The sequence below is a fragment of the Hydra vulgaris genome, chromosome 01, assembly GCF_038396675.1.
Source record: "Hydra vulgaris chromosome 01, alternate assembly HydraT2T_AEP".
Lineage (NCBI taxonomy): Eukaryota > Metazoa > Cnidaria > Hydrozoa > Anthoathecata > Hydridae > Hydra > Hydra vulgaris.
The window spans coordinates 29,793,547-29,819,442 of record NC_088920.1 but is presented as its reverse complement, the minus strand read 5'-3'; the positions used below and the strand labels follow the sequence as shown (position 1 = coordinate 29,819,442).

The following is a 25,896-nucleotide window of genomic DNA, read 5'->3' as shown; positions in this document are numbered from 1 at the left end:
ACTCAACCAAGAGCCCCAAGGCAGGGGATTTTTAAGTCGGAGGTTGTTTCTCCTAGCCTTTATCTATAAAAGCACACTCTACAAGGCAGCAGAATATGGGGCAGGTAGTACTGGGTTACATAATACCAGTCGTAGAGTAATCATGATGATCCTGATCTTGACCTGGAGTAATTAAAAGCTACTTTCTGTAATCAGCACCTTAAGATATTGGGCATGATATTTTGGAAAATGCACGAGGAAAAATATTACACCCAACAAAATACTAGAGATAGGGGTGAGCGTAGGTTTAATAATTGAAATGTCCAGTTAGTTAATGAGCTCATATTGCATCAAAACAGATTAAAACATTCAAACAGAACACATACACACATAAAGTAACTTACGAGTGAGTAAACACCGCCCCAAAGGTTCAGACAGAACACAAACATTCATATAAACATAAACAGACAGAACACACACATACTGATAGCAAACTTTTTTTGTAATGTCAACAATAGATATTAAGTGTTTAAGTTATTAATTTATATGCTCAATATTAATTAGCCTTATTTGTCAGATACGCTGTATTATCCAATGCTACCCAGCGGCCATTTGTTTTTAAAAGTTACGTTCTAAATGTCTTTTAAATGTCTTTTAAACGTCTTCTAAACATTCTTACGTAAAGAACGTTTAAAAGACGTTTAAAAAACGTTTAAAACACATTTAGAATGTAACTTTTAAAATCAAATGCCCGTAGGGTAGTTACGCGGATTTGCACTATCCCCGACGATATATTAATGCAAAGTTAATGATAAATGCAAAATCTGGTAGTTTCGGACTATTAATTTAGATAACAAAAGGTGTAACGATGTTAATTATTTACTAGTACTCAAGAAACCTACCCATTTTAGCAAAAAATGAATAAAAAGAAAGATGTTTGTCATATTCACGTGCTAAATTTGTCTTTTAAAAAGGCAGTTGCAAAACTCCATGTTTTGTATACATTTCAGGACCCAATAATCTCTAAAATAAATAGGAACTTCCAAAAAAAATTTTACAGGTGGCTGATTTTAATATTGTTGTATTTTTTTTATGGGAGGGGGGGGGGGGGCTGTTTTATAAAGCGGGCTAGACCGGTTGGCTGGGCTGACTAAAATAAATAACAAGAAAATAAATGTATACATTGGAATTTTCATTTAATTTTGAAGTGCCCATTTTTATGTATATTTTATTAGTTGCTTTAAAAGCAATCGAGAATGTTTTTGATTGGATGAAAAAATTAGCGTGATTTTATTTATCTACACTCATAGGCCGGACTAGCTCACTTATTCGTGTTTACATGAAAAAAAATCGTCTCGCCTGAGTGGGATCCCATTGAAATTAGGCGAGATCTCAGTTATCCATTTCTCATGTAAACAAGATTAATTTTTATATATAGATATTAGACATGCCGAGATCTCGTTTAAGTGAGTCAGTCCGACTAACCCGACTGGCCCGCCTCATATAAACAGCCCTTTAGTCATCCCGGCTAACCAGGCTAGACTGCTTCATATAATTATTTTTAATACCTTTGTTATTTTTGAAAATAAAGGCAGTTTAAAGATTTAAACCATAGGATTTTTTTAGACTTAGATTTTTCTGATATTGGCTCATAAAACATGTTTTTTTGGGAAGTGAGAAAAAAAGCACTGGCCTCATGACCCTGGTAACACGCTATAAAAAGTTTTAAACTGATATGTTAAAATAGCAAATAAATCTATTTAATTATTAACTAAAATAGTTTATAAAAATAGATAAGAATTGTCTTTTCTATTATTGATTATTTGACAGTGATTTGATAGTGGCATATCACAATTATATGTCTTTTTGATAAAAAATTAAAAACGAGGAGGGTATAACTATTTCTATTACACATAACTTTTTGATAATATTTTAAGCAAATTTATCGAGTTAAATTCAATAGAAATGAGCATTGTTAAGCATGACAAATGTACGTGCTAAAAGCTATGTAGCATATCATGAAGAAACTCTTCGTTTACTTTCAGCTAGGTATCCACAGTTTCACAAGGAGCATATGTATGTAAATTTTTCTATGGTTACTTTAAATTTACTATAACGGTCGTTTATTTTTTTTTTTTAAGTTAAGAAAATTTTTGAAAATTCTTCAAATTAATTACGTTTTTAATGGTAGTTTGAAATTTATTTAGAAACTAAAGAATCTCTTTTAATTTTTTTTCTTCTGAGTATGGTTTAAATATAACAAAGGATTATCATAAAATGTAATAAAACATAATCTTACAGTAATTATAAATGTAGTTGAGTTTAAATAGTGATTTAAACAATTAAGTTTTTTTTATCAAAGAAGAGTTCAATATATATATATATATATATATATATATATATATATATATATATATATATATATATATATATATATATATATATATATATATATATATATATATATATATATATATATAAAACTTGGGACCATTTCTTTAGAATTATATTAAATTGAATAGTTTCTTTAGAATTATATTAAATTGAATAAAGATAAATAAAAAACTTTCATTCAATGTTTTTAAAGATCTTTATTTATATGCTTGAAAAATGTCAAAATGTTATACATTTTTTTAGCAAACCACACATCTACATATCAAATAAATTTTTAAATTTATCAGTTATGAGCAAACCATATATCTACATATTTCAAACCATATATCTAGTTTTATTTAATAATCTTTTAATTTTCAAAAGTTGTGACCAGGTAAAATTTCAATTCTCCCCAAAATAAATAAATTTCATTTTCATCATTTACTCTTCTAATACAACAGCAGACTGACATTTTTTTATGTGGTAATGAGCAGTTTCAGTATCATGCAAAAAAAGTTGTTTTAATAGATCTCTATTTTTATATCAACATGTTTTCGTTGATTAATCAGTTTTTTTATGAACAGTATGAACAAACCATGTAACTACATTTTATTTTGAAAAATCGATTTAAGCTATGAAGATATTTTAAAGTTTTTTTAGTTTTTTTATTTGACTTGCACCATATAATTCTATTATTTAAACTTGATTTTAAATAATAGAATTAAAAGGATTCCCAGAAAACATCTGTAATTAGTAGTATACCAGTATTGTAATTTTAGAAATACTTATTTTTGAAACAGTATTTTGTAATACAACTGCCATAAAGAAAATGTGCGTGCTTGCATTATACTGAAAAAAACATACTATTATTATACTGTTATTATATTGTTAAACATTATACTCTACCTCTCCAATATCTATATTTTCCCGACTCACACAATTTACCATTTTTAAAGTCTTCCATCAATCTTTTTTTTTTTGTTAACAATTTTTTTGTTTTCTGGTAATTATTAACTTGAATAATGATTGCTGCCAAAAAGCAAGTATAATAGGTGTTTCACTCAGGCGCCAAGGCTTCCAAGGCGATAAATTTTCATTGAGTACTTTTTTTCTTACTGAGAATATAAAAGTATATAATTTATTAGAATAGTTATATAAAAATTGATATACTTATTATATGTAGAATAAGTATATAGAATTTATTTATGATAAAAACTATAATAACTTAAAAAAACTTTTTAAGTTATTATAGTTTTTCTTAAATTTTCTTAACAACAAATTTTCTTAAATTTATTTAGAGTATATTAGTGTACAATTTTTAAAATGTTTTAATTATTTAGAACAAATCATGCATATGCATTTTTCCGGTAACCAATCATTGATATGAATTGATTGATTGATGTTAAAAAGTATTGCTTTTATTTATGCCAATTTAAATAAAGAAAAAAATTATTGGATTGGAATCCTAATGTAGATAATGATGATCGAAAGATGTAGATAGTAGATGTAGAGGATAAGATCGGAGTTCATATTAATGAAAGTTTTCTTGGTTTTCATTTAAGTGAAGGTTCAACATGACTTGAATTATCAAATGTGATTATTAACTCTCTGGAAAAAATTAATTTGTCAGTGGAAAACATAAGGTCAGAGCTATGACAATAGTGCAAGTGTGAAAAAGGTAAGAAATATATTCCATGCTGCGTCATACACTAAATCTAGTAGTTGTTGATGCTGTCAGAGGTTCACCTGAAATTGCTATGTTTTCATTACCATTTATCAAGTTTACAAATTTTTTCTGCTTCAACAAAAAGATAATCTTGCAATCAAAGTGTCCATCTTTAACTGTTTAATCGTTAAGTGATAAGATGAGAAAGCCATATCAATTTTGTAAAAACTCTTTGGTTTGAAGTGCCAAAAACTTATAAAGCACTGCTAGATTTGGCTAAGAATGCTAATGAAACAACTTTTTGAAACAAAAATCAAAGCTTGTTTTTTAAAAAACAAGCTTTGATTTTTGTGTTTAATTGTAATTTGACATAAGTTTTATTTAAATTAGTTTAACAAGCAAACAATGTCAATCAGTTTCAAAGAATATTTCTGAAGCTTTAAAGTTAATGGAAAGAATAATTATTTTTTTAAAGAAATTTACAAACAGATATGTTTTATAGAAAATTAAAATTTTTGAAGCAGAATCTGTATTAAGAGTAAGAAAAAGCAAGGAATCCTTTGACAAACCTGAAAAAAATCTTGGAAAAAAAGACTTGAACAAAACTTTGAAAACATAAACCAAAAGGAAAAGTATAAGTAAGGGGTTTTTAATTAAATATTTGAAGGTGCTACTATTGTACATTCTATTTCATTACTATTGCAATAAAAGATTTCATGCTTTTAATACATCTTTTGCACCTTTTATTTAATTTTGTTAGATGGGCGATTCCATGTGAAAACATCCAGGGCATGCAACCCCAAGTCTCAGATTTTGCTGATTTTTAAACCACTTAAAGATTTTAGTAAATTATGAACATCCTGAAAATTTTATTGTCTAATTTCAATCGGTTCCTAAGATATAGCTGTTTTAAGTTTGCCTCCAACCAACAAAAATCTGCCATTTTTTAAAATGGTTTTTGTCTTAGTTTCTGTTATATGTGTATTGGAAAGCTGAAAATTTGTACCTTTACGTATTTTGGGCCAATGAATCAACTTTATTTAAAACGAACATAACACCTAAAATTTGAATGTTTACCACAGTTTTACTGGGGTGAGTCCAATCACAAAAATGCCGATGTAGCTTGATTTTTTTTTTAGAATTTGTCCTGAATAGTAAAGTTATATTTATTACAAAGAGTTGGAGAGTGGTCTTTTTTAAAACAGAAATAAAAACATGGTCAAATCTACTTAAATTTTGTGCTAAAAAACAGGTATTTTTGATCAATTAAACAAGAGAAAAAAAAGGTGTAATTTGACAGTTTTGTAACTGAAACTGTTTTGGCAACATCAAACTGTTCTTTTAGTTGTTGTTGACTAGCTGTTTCTGTTTTCTTTGTAATTTTATAGAATCTGATCCTAAAAAATTATAGTTTTAAAGGGGGAGAATTATATAATAGAGTTTTATAATATAATATTTTATAATAGAATTATATAATAGAATTATATAGTTTTAAAGGGGGAGAATTATATAAATGCAGATGTATATCACAAATTTAGTTTTTTTTTTCAGAGTTTGTATTAAATAGTTTAGTTGGAGTTATTACAAAGAATCATATTGCGGCCTTAAAACAGAAATAAAAACGTCTTCAAATATACTTAAATTTATTATTTATAAAACATTAGTTTCATATTTATCAAACTAAGACAAATAAACTTTAAAAAAAAAAGGCTCCAAATAGAATAGAGCACTTGGAAAGAAGTTCAAGAAATAAAAGTAATATACAAAATTTACAAATTAAAAAATCAAAAAAATTAAAATTTATTAGTTATAGTGTTATAATCATTTACATCAACGTTATATGTTCGGCCTGATTTTGTTGTTGGGACTTTGATTACTGCAATTAAACTCGACAATGGTACCCAACAGATATCATCTCTCTGTGGCCAAATGAAGTTTTGAGAAGGACCGTGAGGGTGCATAAACTTAATTTGAATATCATTTGTTATAATATATATCTCTGTAACCATACCTATCCACCAAAAGGAATCGTACTTGCATGCAACAAAATCATTTAGGTTGGGTACAATTACAACATCAGGCGTTACTGCTTTTGACAGTATAAATCTGTCATCACATTGATGTTTGCTTGTTCTTTTAAAACTAATTTCAAATTTTGAAATGGGTATGTAATGATGATAACTTCTGGTACCTGGAACAGTTTTTCCTGTTTCAAATCGCTCCTTTAGTTGCTGTCGTCTTTGAATTAACTGTTTTTTTGGTAATTTTATAAAATATGGTTGTGTTTACATTGGTGATGCAAAACTCAAGCATATCATCAACTGTCAATATTTGGTTTTCTAATGATCTTTGCAAACTTGCTCTTGCTGTTATTCTTTTACCCATACCACCTATGCCATTACAAGTGGATTTTCCATGGCTGGTTGCAAAAAAAACCCATTCAGCTGTAATCTCGAAATCTTCTTTAAGGTGGCATAGATTTATAAAGTTTTTACAGTTTTTATAATGAGCAGAACATCCATCAGAAAATATAAATTTTATTGATACCAACTAAATATTCTTTAATGTACTCTACAATTTTCTTTTGAAATTCATACACAAAGCATGTATCATGATCATTGTCATCACTTAAAAAACAGAATGACTTATGCTGAATATTTGTTTTAGAAATTTCCTTAAAATATATAACAACAGGATGTAGTGTATATTGTTGTTTATTCCAATGATAACTTTGTATTTCATCCTGTTTAACAAATTGATAGTTCTCTGCAAAATCTGCCTGTATAATACATTCATTGTAACCTAAATTATTTTTTAGCTCTTTCAAATAGCGAGTTTGGCATTTAGCAATATATGAATGTGAAGTTAGTTGATTAATGTGTGAAGCAACTAGTTCTTTATATTTAAATAAGTTAACTGTCTGAGTAATTAATTGAGATCTATCAGTACTTTGCCATTGATTAAATTGAATTTCTTCTTCTTCGTCAATCTCAATTAACTCCTCATCTAAAAATGCCTTTAAGTTATCATAACCTGGACATTTGGCACATCTATGAACCATGCATTCATTATCGCTTGTATCACAAACTAAGTGTGTACCGCTTGGTCCCACACTAATACACCATTTTGGATGCAAACTACAAAACTTTGAAAATCCTATTTTAAAATTAGGGTATTTACTTTTAAAATCAATATAAAGCTCATGAAACTTTAATCATGCTCAATAATAATCTTTTTTGTTGTGGAGGACCACTTTTAACCTTACCATAATCTTTTTTACCAGGCATAATTCTAGAATGTTCATCTTGTTGAAAAAAATCTTGAACCAAAGCTGTAAGAATGTCAGGTATTTTTTTGCCTATTTTCTTATCAGGTATAGCAAGATTTCCATTTTCACTTTTAAGTTTCCTAGCACATCGTATAAGATGTTCAGAAACTTCAAAATATTATGAAGCATATTTTTTAGACCAAGATTCAGGTGTAAGTGTTAATATTTACATTTTTTTATTAAATGGTTCAACTTTAAGTTTTTTTTTCATTAAAATTGTCAAATGATCAAGATCATTTGCTTTTTTTTATCTGTAGGATGACTAGGAAAAGTTAAGGCTACACTTAAGTTATCTATATTTACTCATTTCAAGAGATATGATTGTTTGACCTAAAATAAAATCATTAATTTTTAATAAACATTATACTATGCTTATATATATATATATATATATATATATATATATATATATATATATATATATATATATATATATATATATATATATATATATATATATATATATATATACATATATATATACATATATATATATATATACATATATATATATATATATACATATATATATGTACATATATATATATATATATATATATATATATATATATATATATATATATATATATATATTATCTTTAACCTTCTTTTTGTATCTTTTTAAAACATCACAACACTTATAATTTTTTAGTAGAAATATTGGTCCTAAAACCTGCTCATGATGATAACAAATAGTTTTTATCTCTTCATATAATGTAGTCTCAAGCAAGCCAGACCTCCAAATATAAGTATCCTGAAAATGCTTTTCTAGATTACAAAAAATTTTTAATCCTTGTTTTCGAACGAAACATATTTTATGACATTCATCATTTAAAATGTTTCCAAATCCTTTTGTTTTACAATATTATAAACATTTCTAAATAATAAAACTATTTAAAAAAACAGAAACAGCAAATCAGCAACATCTAAAAGAACATTTCGGTATAGCCAAAACTGTTTCAGTTACAAAACTGTCAAATTACACCTTTTTTTTTCTCGTTTAGTTTATCAAAATACCTGTTTTTAAGCACTAAATTTAAGTAGATTTGACCATGTTTTTATTTCTGTTTTAGGACATTCAGGACAAGTTTAAAAAAAAAAAAAATATCGAGCTACATCGGCATTTTTGTGATTGGACTCGCCCCAGTAAAATTGTGGTAAACATTCAAATTTTCGGTGTTATGTTCATTTTTAAATTTTTAAAGTTGTTTCATTGGATTCGTTGGCCCAAAATACGTAAAGATACAAATTTTCAGCTTTCCAACACACATATAACAGAAGCTAAAACCAAAACCATTTTTAAAAATGGCAGATTTTTGTTGGATTGAGGCAAACTTAAAATAAGTATATCTTTGGAACCGATTGAAATTAGATGATAAAATTTTCAGGATGTTCATAATTTACTAAAATCTTTAAGTGGTTTAAAAATCAGCAAAATCTGAGACTTAGGGTTGCGTTTTCAAAAAAAGTTGGATGTTTTCACATGGAATCGCCCATATTTGATGCAAGTAATCTGCGGTGTTTGAACTAGACTGAGCAATGAAAGCTCACAGAGAAACATGAAACATTTCTATTGAAAAACTTTTTATATAAAGGTGGATAAATAATAAAAAACAAAGAAAAACGAACAGGTATTCAGAATAAACTTGGAGAGTCACAACCATTATTTTGCTGTGGGACCAGGATGACCTAACGAAGGCCTGATTGCTTTGAGAATTCGTTAAGCATTACCAATAACTGTAGTGCCAAAAGATCTTTTTTGAAATTATAAAAAATTATTTAGAATCAACGATGGACCAGGATAAGTTAAAAAATCTTGCAATGACTGCCATTGAAAATAAAATTGCTGCTGATTTAAATATTGAAGATTTAGATTTAAAATTTTTTCAAATGAAAACTTGAAAAATTTACTTATAATCTTTTTTCAAAAAATTTTAAATTTCTTTTATTAAGATTTAATATAATTATTTTTTGAGCTCAGTTATTTTTATAGTTTTTTAGGAGAAACTTATTTTCATGTCTGCAGGATTTGTTTAAGGATGGACCAATTCAATAAAAAATCATCAATATTTTTATCTTTCAATTCCTATATGTATTTTGACAGCATGGTGTCTTTTGAATACTTTTTATTTTTAAAGGGTTGTTTATGGTTGGCAAAATGTTTTTTCCATTCACCTTCTGTTAAGCCATTATATTGTTTATCGAGTATATTCTTACAGGAAACAACACATTTATATAACACGTATTTTAATAAACATTTTCCACTTATTGGACAATTGTTTTTTTGTTTACAATTACAATTTTCTGTTGTTTTTCAGTTAGGATATCTTTTTTGTTTAGCAAAACATCAATGTGACCTTTTAATATTTCTTTCCATATTTTTTGTGCAACTTTAATTGTATTTTGATTAAAAATTTTATGTAATTTATCGACCAATTTTTAAAACACTTTTCCTATGTTAGTGGAAACATTTTTGCTATATGGGGGGGGGGGGGGTTGAACTAAATTCAATTTCTAGTTCTATTTCGCTTTTTTGTATTCTTTTTTTTTTGTGGTCAAATTTTAAAAAAATGTGAGTTTCAAAATTTTATCGTTTTTTAAAAGGCCACAAAAGCACAACTTTATAGATCGAAATGTTTTTTATTTTTTAATAAAAATAGAAACATTCTAAATGTTTTTATTTTTTTACTGTTTAAATGCATCAACTAACAAATGGTAAGTGACCAGGGCCCTGGCTAAAAATGGGACTTGTTACAAAATTGCAACCGCCTATCAACCCCTGCAAAATTATAAGATTTAGCAGGGGTTGATAGGCGGGACTAGGAAAAAAATTATAATACATTATATATTATAAATTTTTACACTAATTTTATAAAGTAAAAATAAAGATTTAAATAGTTTAAAAATTTATAGTATATATACTTCAAAAAAAATATAGATTACAAATATTTGTTAATAAAATTAATAAAGACATACCATGCACATAACAAACAAGCATCAGGTAACCAAAAACACAAGCTGACTCAATACAATATATAATTTGTAAAAGTGTAAGATAACCATAGCCGGAATAAAGTAGAGCCCAGGAAAGGAAAATTATTTATTATCATAGTTTGTTGTTACACATTAATCACCTCAAAGCAACAAAATACTAACAATATTAAATCTCTTAAACAAAAAACGTATTATAATTGTTGAAAACAACATAAAAAACAAAATACAAAAATAAACACTGGATAACTGAAGCCCTAATATGACACAATTTATGATGCTGTTTCAACTTCTTCAGTTGCTATCATCAGTTGCAATAGCAAATGCTGACAGGTAGTCAGCAGGGAATCTAAAAGAATGTTATTTTACAGGTAGTGTTTCATGTTATTAGACTTGAAATAAATAGCTTGTAAAAAAGGATGATATAGCAAGACTACATTGTTATTATTTAAATTTTTGAGTCCGCTCAAATTAACATAACATCAAATCCTAGTTATCTTGGCTGAGATATTTATATAACTTTATAATTTCAAAAAAATCAATATCAATAACATTTTGATTATATCTGATTAAACATATTATAACTTGAAAAATATTTTGTTTTTTAAAATTTATACATATTGAAATTATTATTGCTACATGCTTGGCCTGGGCGTTTACATTTATAAGAATTCACTCATTTGTCGGGAAACTAGGTTTGAATTCACAGACTGTACTTTTATGTGCTTTCGTGTAGCACCACTTCACTTGATTGCCTTTCTCTTTGTTCTATATCACTCTCCTTTATCTCAAAACTACACTCTTTTTGGTGTTATTTCTTTCAAATTGACTAAGCCCTCTCTCTTTATCCATCAGCCAATATTGTCGTTTTTGGTGACTTTATTGCTCATCACACTGAATGGCTTGGCTCTAGTGTCAGTGACTCTGCAGGCATTAAAGCCTACAAATTTTGCCTTTCTCAATCCCTAACTCAAATAGTCAACTTTCCAACTCGCTTTCCAGACAACCTGAATCATTTACCTTCTTACTCGACTTATGTCTTTTTTCCGATCCTAGTTAGTGCTCAGTTTCTCCACATTTACGGTTTGATCTCTCTAAAACTATTATCTCATTCTTCTTCATCATCTGAATCATTGTACTTCTTACAACTACCTCAAAGCTGACCAGGACTCTTTCTGTTATTTTCTTTGCGATGGCCCTTTGGTAGAAATCTTTCATCTTCCTGTTGACAAATGTGCTTCTTACATAACTTCATTGGTTCAGGCTGGCATGGAATCTTTTATTTTCTCTCGATGATTCCAGGTCAAGCCTCACTCTTCTCCATGGTTTTCCTCACATTGTGCTGCTGCAATTTCCAATTAAAACTGTCACTTCCATATCTATCAGCAAAATAATTCTCCGGAAAACAGACGTCTGTTTATTACTGCTAGAAATCATTGTAAAAAGGTTTTGTCTAACGCCAAAGCCCGCTATTCTCAAGTCATGAAATCTCGTATTTTATCACAAAAATTAGGCTCTCGTGACTTCTGGAGAATCTTTAATAGTATCAATAATAAGGGAAAATCTGTTTTTCCACCTCTCTTGTATGGTTCAGACTTTGTCACTCACCTAAAGACAAAGCTGAATTGTTTGCTAAGAACTTTTTATTAATATCATCTCTTGATTACACTAGTTGGGTTCTACCTATTATAGCCATCAAAATGGTTGATCCATTACTTGACATTCGTATCACTCCAGCATCTGTATCTAAAGTAATTTCCTGCCTGCTTAAACTCTTCTACAGCTTGTAGTGCAGACAACATACCTGTTATAGTCTTGCAGACATTTTCTCTGGAGCTGTTGTCTATACTTTCAAAACTATTCAACAAGTGCTTATCAGAGCCTTGTTTTCTAGCCTGCTGGAAAGCAGCATCTGTTATCCCTATTTTCAAAAATTCCGGAGAGCGATCTGACTCGTTTAATTACCGTCCCATTAGTCTTCTTCCTATCATAAGCAAGGTTTTTGAATCTTTAATTAAAAAACTCTTAATCGTCTTGAATCTAATAACTTTCTGATCATCAATATGGATTTTGATCTTCTCATTCTACAGCTGATTTGCTAACAGTAATAACCGATAGGTTTTATCGTGCATTAGATAAAGGTGGAAAGGTTAAGGCCATCGCTCTTGACATTTCTAAAGCTTTTAATGAAGTTTGGTATGCTGGTCTTCTCCATAAGCTTTCTTCTTACGGTGTATCTGGTAACATCTCTAAGATTATTGAATCCTTTCTTTCCAATCATAGTATAAAAGTTGTCCTCGATGGACAGCATTCTTCATATTCTGTAACTTCAGGGGTTCCTCAAGTTTCAATCCTTGGCCCTATACTCTTTTTAATTTACATTAAGGATCTTCCAGATATTCTCACAACAACAAAGGTGGCATTGTTTGCTGATAATACTACCATTTTTTCTTATCATGATAAGAAGCCAACACTCTCTGATTGCTTGGAGGGGGCATTTGAGCTTGGTAAGGATCTCCCTTCTGCTACAACATGGGGCTCACAGTGGCTGGTGAACTTTAATTCAGATAAAACTCAAATTTTTTCAGCCAATCATTATCACAATAATTTAGATCTTCCTATATTTATGAATGGTAATGTACTCGATGAGTCATCTACCCTTTTACTGCCGATCTTTCTTGGAAGCTGTATATCAAATCCGTGGCAAAATTAGCATCTGCTTAAGTTGCATCTCTTTATCGAGCTGGACACTTTCTTACTCCGGATTCTATTCCTATAGTATGAAATACTGTTGCCATATCTGGGGCAGATCTTCTAATGATGTCCTTTCTCTTTTAGACAAGGTGCAAAAACTCATTGTAAACATAGTTGGGCCTGCTCTTGCAGCCAACCTTCAACCATTATCACATCGTCGTAATGTTGCTTCTCTTTCTCTTTTCTACAAATACTATAATTGGGCACTGCTCTAATGAGCTAGCGCCTCTTATACCATCTACTAAAATTCATTCTCGTGTTACTTGTTTTTCAATCAAATCTCATCCTTTTTTCTGTGACTGTTCCTAAATGCTCCAAAAACTCTTATTCGTCTAGTTTTTTTCGTCGAACATTGGTCCTTTGGAATTTGCTTGCTTGCAGCCTTGTTGGAAGCAAAGATGTTAAAAAAAAAAACTCATTATAGATAACTTAAAAAAATACTTCAGTATGATTGGTGGCTTAACATGAAATTACATGCTACCATATACAATTTGATAAAATTATTACTGAAAAGATATTGCATAAATAACATACGTCCTTTACCATGTATGTGAAAACCCCTGGAATTGTATATTTACTTCAAATTATGTCACATAAGTATATTTATCTTTTTTAAAAGATTTTTTTTTGAGTATTTATTTATAACATTTTATTGAAAACAATGCAAAACAAACTAATCTTAATCTTAAAAAATGTGCAACACCTGAATGTACCATTCACATCTACTTGTAAATAACATCATTTTCTAACCAGCTCAAATCCCGGCCGTAGCCCATTCACAGAAGCCCAGCCTTTGTTTTTTGCTTATTTTATAAATAATATTAAAAGTAGTAAAATTATTTCTTATTATTAGTATTATTTCTTATTAATTATTCTTAGAGAAAAAGCTTTGAGTGCGACGGGTTATAAAAAAATAGAAGATGTAAGCCATTGGTAAGTTTTTTGGAAAATTTATTTCAAGTTATAAATACGTATATGTATGTTTATGTATATGTGTGTGTGTGTATATATATATATATATATATATATATATATATATATATATATATATATATATATATATATATATATATATATATATATATATATATATATATATATATATATCAACCCTTGGAATAAGAATCCGCATTCAACAATGCCAACCTAACTGCCGACCTAAAATTGTTTGAGTTCAGCAAAAAATTGCCGACCTCATTTCTATGTTTTATAGTAAGACCTTTGTATCAAATTTTATTTACCAACCTGATGCCAACCTCTTAAATACTGAGGTCAGCAAATTATTGCATACCTCATTTTTCCTAACTCCGAATGTTTATATATATATATATACACATATATATGCATATGTGTATATATATATATATATATATATATATATATATATATATATATATATATATATATATATACATATATATGCATATGTATATATATATATATATATATATACATATAAATGCATATGTGTATATATATATATATATATATATATATATATATATATATATGTATATATATATATATATATGCGCAGCCGTAGTGAATTGTTTAGCGCGCTTTACTTAGAAACCAGAGATCCGTGGTTCAATGCCACTTCTGGGTAAGCTTAATAACTTCGGTAAGGAAAGAGGCATGAATTTCCTTTCAAATGGTCTTCCGCTGTGCTCTGTGATAAGACTGTAAGGACTTCTTGGGGCACCTAATATAATTAACAATAAAAAAATTAAAAAAATTATATATATATATATATATATATATATATATATATATATATATATATATATATATATATATATATATATACCTATAGTAAAGATGTTAAATATACCATTTGTGGTATATCTATATGCACTAGAGTGTATATATATATATATATATATATATATATATATATATATATATATATATATATATATATATATGTATATATATATATATACAGGCCTTGTTATGATATTTTGTTGCATAATGGAAAAGTGTAGCGTAAGTTAATGTAACTTTACTCAATACTCATATTTACATCTTTAAAAGTTAAATTACGTCAATTGCGTATTTTAAAGGACTGCATTGTAATTAAAATTAACTTGAAACCATGTTAAAAATCATTTAAAGACTTAACATCTTTAAACTAAACAGTATTGTTATAAAAAAAATATATTTTCTTGTTTTAAAAACTTATACAAGTATAAGTTTATACTATTTATTTCTTAAAACATTCAAAACAAAGCATTATTGTCTTTTTTTTTCACGATTTTCTTGAGTGCAAACTTTTGTTTGTTCCAACAAGAGACCATATATAATCTCCCATCATAGTAGTATCCCATTATCCTTATATTTATGTCCTTACTTATATTTTTGCAATGTCCTGATAAAATCATCATGCTCCTCACTGACTTCACCCATGTTTTCGGGGGAAAGAAATCTAGGTGTGAATCTTGAAACTCTTATTCTTGGCCTTGACCTTAAAATTCTTGGTCTTAGCCTTGTCCTCAGCCTTGTAATTTTTGGCCTTGGTCTTAACCTTGACCTTTTAACATGTGGCCTTGGCCTTGCTACTTTTGGCCTTGTTAATAACTCTGCCTCAGATAGCTTTGTAAACATGAGAAGTAAAGAGGTTTTTGCAAACCTTTATAATCTGAGGCTCTTACAAACTGTTTTACCAATCCTAGTTTGTTATGAAGTGGGGGTAATAAGACTTTGTTGGAATCTACTAGAGGCTGCTTGAGAACATAGAACAATCCTGGTTGTAGTTCCACTCATAAAGGCATTGAACTTTCTTGTAATGTTCATTACCAGCCCTGCTGTCCCATTAGCAAATGAAATATCAGGCTTGGTCAGGAAGGCGTGCAATCAGACGCCGTTATATGACCGCACAAATAATATTTTGTTTTGACTATTTGACCACAAAACTTAATTTCAAAAACATGTTGCATAAAATAGATTCTGATTTATACCTTAGAAATAATAACATCAAAACTTTTATCTACACTGATGTTTTTATATTAGCAAAACACTTTTAAATAAAATAATTATTTTTGTTTAAAGTATCAATGAAATTTGTATATAATTGTTTTAGTTTGTGATATTTAAATTATATAAGTATGCATTTTTTATAATAAATGTTATAAAAAAAAAATTATTTAGTTTTTATAAATGACAACTTTTTTAGACAATGATTGAAGTTAATATACTTGAAAAAAATAAAAATTTTATTGAATAAAAATGACAAATGTTTTTGAAAGATGTTACAGTTGAAGAACTTTAATGTTTTTATATTATTGAAATGTTTTTAAAAGAAGTAACCAAACACTTCTAATGATTTTTTAAATGAAGTAATAATGAATATTATATATAGTTTTTTTAATTTATATATTTATGTATTTTTTATGATAAATGTTAATCTTTAAAAACAAGTTTAAAAAAATTTTTATTAATGTAGGTTTAACCAAAGCATGAAATAGTTTTAAAAATAGTTAAATTATCTTTTTATTTTAAAGAGTAATTATTTTCAAGCTTGTGTTTACATGGAAACTATTTTTAAATTAGTATAATAAATACTATAGTTTAAGTTATATGATAATATTTATTAAACAATCATTAGAAGTAAATTGTTCCTTTATTTTAAGGGTTTCCCATAATATTATATAAACATTAAAAATAAAAGATTCAAAGTTTGTTATTCCAAACAAAAATAAAAAATAAATAAACTTTGTGTTTTAATTTTTTGGCTTTTAGTTTAGTTGAATTATATTTTTATTTTTTGTGTTTTAGTTGAGTTCTTTTAATTTTCTCTTTAATTTATATTTCTTTTATCTTTTAAAATAAATTTCACTGAAAGACAACTTTTAATAGTCATATAAAGGTGTGCAGGCCATTACATGACCAAGTCAGGAAACATGAATATTTTGTGAAGATTCATCAGGAAGAATCTGATTCTTCCTGATGTCTTCCTGATGAACCTACTGATGGAGAAACACTGTGTAGAAGAAAGAAAAAATTAGATAAGTGTTTTTACTAATTTATATATATATATATACATATATGTATATATACATATATATATATATATATATATATATATATATATATATATATATATATATATATATATATATATATAGAGAGAGAGAGAGAGAGAGAGAGAGAGAGAGAGAGAGAGAGAGAGAGAGAGTGAGAGAGAGAGAGAGAATATAAATGCATGTGAAATAAAAAAGTAAAACCTTCTGAATTGTCTTTTGAAAACCATTAGTTTACAAATGATTATGTTTATTATAATATGATATGATGATAATATAATATTTTTATTATAGTATTTATCATAATAATGATGTAATGATGAGAAAGCAAAAACTTGTTTTTTTATGTATCTTATGTATGTCATTTGCTGATTAATGGTTTTTTTGTTATTGGCTAATATAATAGTATTTTTGTTATTGGCTGATATAATGATATTTTTGTTATTGGCTCATATAATGATATTTTTGTTATTGGCTGATATAATGATATTTTTGTTATTGGCTGGTATAATGATATTTTTGTTATTGGCTTATGTAATGGTATTTTTGTTATTGGCTGATATAATGATATTTTTGTTATTGGCTGATATAATGACATTTTTGTTATTGGCTGAGATAATGATATTTTTGTTATTGGCTGATATAATGGTATTTTTGTTATTGGCTGATATAATGGTATTTTTGTTATTGGCTTATGTAATGATATTTTTGTTATTGGCTGATATAATGGTATTTTTGTTATTGGCTGATATAATGATATTTTTGTTATTGGCTTATGTAATGGTATTTTTGTTATTGGCTGTTATAATGATATTTTTGTTATTGGCTTATGTAATGATATTTTTGTTATTGGCTGATATAATGATATTTTCGTTATTGGCTGATATAATGATATTTTTGTTATTGGCTTATGTAATGATATTTTTGTTATTGGCTGATATAATGATATTTTTGTTATTGGCTGATATGATGATATTTTTGTTATTGGCTTATGTAATGGTATTTTTGTTATTGGCTGATATAATGATATTTTTGTTATTGGCTGATATAATGGTATTTTTGTTATTGGCTGATATAATGGCATTTTTGTTATTGGCTTATGTAATGATATTTTTGTTATTGGCTGATATAATTATATTTTTGTTATTGGCTGATATAATGATATTTTTGTTATTGGCTGATATAATGATATTTTTGTTATTGGCTGATATAATGATATTTTTGTTATTGGCTGGTATAATGATATTTTTGTTATTGGCTGATATAATGATATTTTTGTTATTGACTGATATAATGGTATTTTTGTTATTGGCTGATATAATGGTATTTTTGTTATTGGCTTATGTAATGATATTTTTGTTATTGGCTGATATAATGGTATTTTTGTTATTGGCTTATGTGATGATATTTTTTTTATTGGCTGATAATAATTAAATAATTAAAGTAAATGCTAGCCATTTGTCATTATTTTTTAAAGAGATTTATTTTAAGAGCTATTTTAGTATACTAGAATGTCCGGACCCATAAAACGGATCATGATAGGTCTGATTCACACCACTTATTTTTTACTCGTTTTCAATATGTTATAGAAAATGGTAAAAAGTAATGATCTTAGCTTCATTAGAGATCTAATTTAACATTTTCTTTTGCGTTGTTCGAGCATTTTATGCATATAGCATAACAATGTCGATATATATAAAAGATGACTTGAATCTTTTGGCCTATAACATCAAAGCCTTTGTTTCCATGTGCGCGTGTGTGTATGTGTGTGTGCGTGTGTTTTAACTATAAAGCTTTTAAACTTGGTTCTGTTCAATTATTTATCTTTATTTAATAAGGCAGCAGAAATTAAAAAAAATACGATAAGGGAATATATCGGCCTAATTTAGAGCTGCCAACCAACATTTAACATATGCCAACCAAACATTTATTTCAGCATTCATCCGAGTTATATTTTACTAATGCGAAAAATATTTAGCAAAAAGTATCCGGAATATATTTTGCCTTGCCTTCATCTTAATTTTGCATTAAAATTATTAGTTTTAATCAAATTTTTTCTTAATTTTTGTTTGTAATGGGCTGAAAAGGTTTGAAAAAAGACATACCTCAAAAAATATATATTTAAACATGTGTTTATGAAAAATCTTCCATATAATCCATAAAAACATTAACTCATTAAATCTTAAGAACAAATTTATTTCAAATGATATATAATTAAATATTTAGTAAAATAATTAAAACAAATAAAGCACAATATTTGTCAATTTTTTTAGAAAATTAGCGCTGAAGACAGCACAACTTTTGTAAAGAACGTACTTTTTAAAATCAGTTATAACAGCCGCCATTTACAGGACTGAGGCCTAACACAGCCTTTTATAAAGAAAACCGTTTTATAATAATTAAAAATGTTTATTACTGATAGGGGCGATTTAATATGTGTTAAAAAAATTACATAACTCCATAGTAGTGGGAAATTATTAGTTAAAAAAAAAATGAAAACATCAAACATGCCCATGAGAGAAACACAGTTTTTTTAGATGCACGCCTACTCTATCAAATGTTTGACTTTGACTTTTATTCATTGTCATTGAATAAGCCAATCTGAAAGCAAACTGGCAACTTTTTAGAACAAAAGGTAAAAATTAGAATTTGATGGAGCTAACTGAATTTGAGGAACAAAGACTTGTTTACCACCAGAAACAGGTTTCAAAACCTCTGCATCAATAGAGTTATTTTGAAGAGGACAAACTTTCATTTGAGTGCCTTTGTATAACCCAGCTAATGATCATTTGCAAAATGAAGTAAAATAGGTATATGTGGCAAACCACGCTTTTGAAATTCAAACCTCGCATTTGAAATTCAATAACCTGAACCTGAGTTACAACTTTTCCTTAATGCACCATGCTTGAAAATATCATTTAGGAGATTATTTAAGATTAAATACTCTAGCAACTAAGTCAGGTCTATCATTTGCAGTCTGTCCTGGATATAAATTTTTAGTAATCTTGCGCCATTTGGGGTTGCAGGTAAAGGTAATAAAAAGATCTGGTTTACCATACTTTTTAATCATAGCATCTTAAAAGTTTTCTTTTAAAGCTCTAGGACTTTCTACATAAGTTGGCGGCAAAACTACAATACACCCTGGTCTAACATGATCATTTCCAATATTTTTTACATGTTCATGTAAGGCATCAAACTGCTCGCTTCTTAGTGTGTTTTAGTTATTTCCGATGAAAGCAAGACTCTGCCCTTCAATTTTGACACATGCATCAACACCATGTTGCTGAAATAGTTTCTTTCTATAAAATATTGAATAGAAGTTTTGTCTTACTGAATGTCTATAGTTGTAAAACTGAGATAATGTAACATGATTTCTAACAAGTGTTGCATGTTCAGGGTTGTGCACTAATTGATTATACAAACCAGCATCACCTTTTGGAAAAAAAAGTGGATAAACCATAGAATCTAATTTGGCTGACATACTCTATATAATTTCTAGAGGATGACCTCATATATATATTTTCGAAAACAGCTTCCTCTGGAAACAGGTGGAGCACTGTCTTCACCAACAAATATAACTGCAACTTCATTATGTGAAGGCAGATTATAATGGCGCTTATTTTGCCCTTCATGTAAAAACATTTTTACAACTGAGACTGAGCAAACTTTTATAGCTGTTTGATGAATTTCTTCATCTTCTACTTCATATTTTTAAATGCAAATGGCAAGCTTTACTAACTATAGTTTGCAAATGAAACATTAAATCACATAAGCAAAGATCATTGTCATGTTGTTGCATTCGAAAATTTACTGCTGCAAGTGGGTCATATATATATACAGTTGACAAAATGTTGGGGGAACATCTTGATCTGGCCTAAGATTACCTAAACAACTTACCTAAACTTGACCACATATTCTAAAACAGGTAGGTTCATTATTCCTAGGTTGAACCACAGCTGTAAATATAGCAATGAAAGACACACATAGTTTCTAATATATTTTCATATTGGAAATATGATCTATATAACTCCATGTATATATCTTGTAAAGCTTACGGAAGTGGTAAAGGTGGAGGCAAAATTACATTTTCGTTATGGCAACATAGAGAATGTGTTTCATCAGGAAACTTTTTATGCACCACAATGTTGACAGATCAGGTTCAATTCTCCTTTAAAATTATAATCTGGAGTGTTATTACTTTTTGCTATACAATGTGTTTTTCCTTGTCTAGCTACATTTCGTACACTTTGTAGATTAATTTCTTGATGATTTCATCTAGCCTAGCTCCATTTCTTTTGATTCAATGACAGTTATTATTAACTTGCTTAAACACATTATCCTCATAAGTGTTTAAATTAATTTCTGCTCAAAGAGCAGCGTTTCTTACGTTTTGTAGATGATTAATTTCATCTTGCCTAGCCTCATCTCATTAACTCTCTTTCATTTTGATGGCGGTTATTATTAACTTACCTAAACACAATATCTATATTAGGGTTCAAATGAATTTCTTTTTGCCGAGCAGCATTCTTCCATTTTGTAGATAATTATTTTCATCTTGCCTAGCTCCATCACTTTAATTTCGACAACGATTGTTAATAACTCACTTAACCACATCCTCATTAGGGTTCAAATTAATTTCTGCTCGCCAAGCAACATTTCTCACATTTTGACGACTATTAATTTTATTTCATCTTGCTTATCTCTATTATTTCAACGATTATTTTCAAGTTGTCTATTAGCATTTACACTAATAACTTCTTCAACCCCAATATCATTCATTTCAATTTCACTATTATCATGAAGCATATTACCAGTAGTATTAATACTGTTTATAACAAATAAACATAAAGAATCTTGTGATATTTTTTTTTATATAATTTAGTACTGCTACTTTAAAGTGAAGAAAAGACAAAAATAAGTAACTTTAATAAACCACTGTTATTTAAAAAAAATTAAAACTAAATCAAATCATGAGAGACTAAATAAAATTAAATATATACTATTCTCAAGTTAAAAAACAACAACATATTTTTAACATACTAATAAATTGCAGGGGACATTTATTAATTTTGGAATTTTTTCTTATTATTTTTTACCTACCAGGGACGAAGCCTGTTTTAGTACTGTTGGAGTGGTATGAGCGCCCAAAAATTTCTTTATCTTTTAATTTTTCTTTTGCTTTTTATTTAAAATAGAAAATAAAATTTTGGTTTTAATTAGTGGTTAGCACATTAGCTTAGATTTTTCATATATAGCCAATTACACATTAGCAGATTCTATTTTAGCCAATTACATTCTTTTATAACAATTGTAACAAAGCGCATTAAACAGTAACTAAGCGTATTAAACAGTAACTAAGCGCATTAAATGTTAAACATTAAATTGGACTATTAATATTTAGATAAAAGTATAGTTTATTAGTATATATTTATTGCTACTATTTTTATTAATCTTTCCATTTATTTTGTTAGGTTATTATCTCACTATAAAAGTGATGACTTCAATGATCCAATTGAGCGAGAGTTTATTGCTTTTTTATGTCCGACAGGCCCACTTCTTGAGGAAATATCAAAGTTTTTTGAACTTTCACTCATAAATTGTGGAATTAATGCAGCTCATAATTTGTTTCCACATATCACTCTTTCTTCATTTTTTAAGGTTGATTAGTGAATGTTTGTATTTATATAATTATGAATTGTTTTTTTTTTCATATATGTAATTCATATATATTCTTTGATGTTTTATATAATTTTATTTAGGTAAGTGATTCAGTCTTACCTTATGTTTTGGACATTTTCCAAAGTAAAATGCAACAACATTACTGCAAGCCAGCCCAAGATATCCAACTGCATTTGCAATGGTCTGAAAGTTACATTGGGCTATTTTTAGATGACCAATCTATTAGTTGGTTAACTGAAGCAATGTGTTTTATCAGCAAAACAGCTGAGATAGAGCGAGGTAAAATAAATTTTTGGATTTAGATTTTTAGATTACTTTTAAAAAAAACCAATATACAATGTAAATGACATCACTCAATATAAGATAATATTGACTTAGCTGGATTAATTTATGGGGGACCTTTGTTTTGAAAGTGGTTAGAGTCAAAGAGCTATTAATATATAGTATATAAGCTTGTTAATCCATGTAATATATTTTGTGCCTAATTTTATCCTGTTTTTAATTAATTTTATCCTATTTTTATAGCTAATCTTAATCTTAATTTAAAACATTTATTTATTAAGCTTGATTTATTAAAAATCATGTTATAAAAGATTTCTAAAAAAGGTTTCCAAATTATTATTGTGTGGTGCTTTAATTATTAAATTATTTTTTTCTGAACTAACTTTAAAATAAACTTGTTTTGGCTAAAAAAAAATATTGATGTTGTAAAAGTAATGGTTGAGGTCACATGTTGAGGTCACTGACTGTTTCTTTAGAACATGTACATTTTAATTTCAAAAATACTTTTCAAAATACTTTTGCAGTATTATGTTTAATAGCACTTTTGAGATTCGAGTGACATATCTTTACTGAATAATTTAATATTTATAATATATAAAATCTTATTGGAATATTGTTTGTGTTTTTCCAAAAAATAAACAAATTCATTTTGTACTATATATAATAGGTATTTAAATTTCATAAAAAGTAATTTTTGATATTAACAAAAGTAATATTTAATAGAAACAATATTTAATTGACCTCACTTTCAGCTTATTTTGAAAACATTTTGAAATTTTTCCCAAAGTATTTTTTGGGTTTAAAGCCACGTCATCACTACTCTCTCTTTTTTTACTTCTACATTTAACTTTTTGTCCTGAAAATGCTTTCTCTCTATATGCTGATACCCAAACATCCGCATTTTTATAGTCTACATGCCCAAACAACCTTAATCTTCCCTAATGAACCCTATCAGAAACACTCAAAATTTCTATTAATTATTTCTCTGTTTAATCATAACACATATTTAATTGTCTTCTCTGTTCTTTCTAGATGCTGGACATAACAATACTAAGAGCACCACCAACAAAACTTGGGTGTAACATTTTCTTTGCTCAAAAATAATACCTTAAAGCTTATCACACTACCTATCTTGGTACTAGCATCACCAATACACCTTGCGGTGTAACATTTTCCTCCTTCAAAAACAACAATATTCGGAGCACCACCACTACACCTTGTGGTGTAACATTTTCTTCACTCAAAAACAATATCTCAAAGCTTACCACACTACCTCTCTTGATACAGTCAAAATCTTTTTCATTTCCGAAATCTTTTTTAAATTTGGTTTACAATAGATATTGTGTCTGTTGTCCTATTTCCTAAAACCTTACTGCATGCCTTAAAATGGCTTTTTGCCTGCCTTAACTGCATCTTATTGATGAATGCCTAGTTTAATTTTTTGGCAATAACTCATTCAAAAATCTTCAGTTTCATTTTTTTATACCAGCCACATTCTAGTGTCTCTGTCTCCTTTATAAAACTTAACCATCCAACTTTTCAGCTAATCATTTAGGATTTTACCTTCATGTACAATTTCATTGCAAAAATCTGACTCAACCACTGACCCACCCTCTGAACATCCACAATGATTACAAATCTTATGATATAGTATTATGAATAAATTGCAACTTTTATTGCGCAAATATATTTTCATGCATTGTATTTTTATACAAAATGGTAAGTTCAATGCATGCATATATATAGTATATTTTTTAGTTAGAACTTCTTACAAAGTCTAAAACATCCACATCCCCTGAAACCTTCAACATCTTAGCCAATATGCTAAAAGAACAAGCGGCCTTACCTAAATGAGCTTATTATTTCAGCTGGTTAACTTTATTCACTACAGATAAACCTTTTTTATTCTAGTTAAACTCTTCATTAAGCCATTTTTCAAAATGAGCCATCCAACTTGTTTTTACTCAACTTCATTTGTAATTATCTTTTCACCTATCATTTTTTAGCCTTCTCCAAAAACATCCCTGTCTTTTCCTGATCATTTGCTTTAGTGCTCTGAACACTGCATCTCTTTTGTCCTTTATCTAGTATCTCACCAAATAACTTCTGCTCATTTGATTGAGATTTGTATACAGCTTGTTTTAGCCACCTTGTATCTTAAAGAGACAATCTACCTGCATGTACGTGTATATATATATATATATATATATATATATATATCATATTTATAAATATGTTTTCAACAAATAGATTTAAAAATATAAATAACAGTTAAACAGGCTGAAGTTGCGTGTAGATGAAATTAACATAAAGTAATTAATTATACATTAATTGATAACTATTTCCTAATCCGTATGCATAAGTTCATAAGCTTGAACTTGCATTATGAATTAGTATTAAACATTTATAGTATACAATAAAAAATATCATTTATTTTCCTTCTAGCTATCTTTAAAAAAAAACTTTTTTTTTTTTTTTCTCTAAAATGAAAAATTTTTCTCAGGACTGTTCAAAATTTTTAGCAGCCTCTATAAGTTTAGGCTTAAAAAAACATTGCTTAAGTTTATGTACATAGATAGGAGAGGATTACTTATTATAGACGTTTTTACATTGTAAATTGTATTGAAAAGTACATTTAATAGTTTTTATCTGCAATTCAAATACTATTCACAATAGTAATTATCTTCAAGCAAAATATATTAGTTCTTTTCATATAGAAAATTAAATCCTATTTAGTAGCAATATTAATCCGCTCCTAAATTTAAAATGGTTAAATAACTTTGAAATTTTGAATTTTTTATGTAAAGAAAAAATTTTGTTAAAGA

General features: G+C 27.8%; 1 protein-coding gene across 1 annotated transcript in view; it reads left to right on the top strand.

The window, feature by feature from the left end:
* The first annotated feature begins 1,721 nt into the window (after positions 1-1,721).
* LOC100208431 (ecdysteroid-phosphate phosphatase) overlaps positions 1,722-25,896 on the top strand; it is a 31,729-nt gene continuing 7,554 nt past the window's right edge. Inside the window, exons 1-4 of the mRNA XM_065787869.1 lie at positions 1,722-2,055; positions 13,971-14,024; positions 22,582-22,768; positions 22,870-23,068. Coding sequence (XP_065643941.1) covers positions 1,961-2,055; positions 13,971-14,024; positions 22,582-22,768; positions 22,870-23,068 — 535 coding nt within the window. The 5' untranslated portion in view covers positions 1,722-1,960. The remainder of the gene's footprint in view (positions 2,056-13,970; positions 14,025-22,581; positions 22,769-22,869; positions 23,069-25,896) is intronic.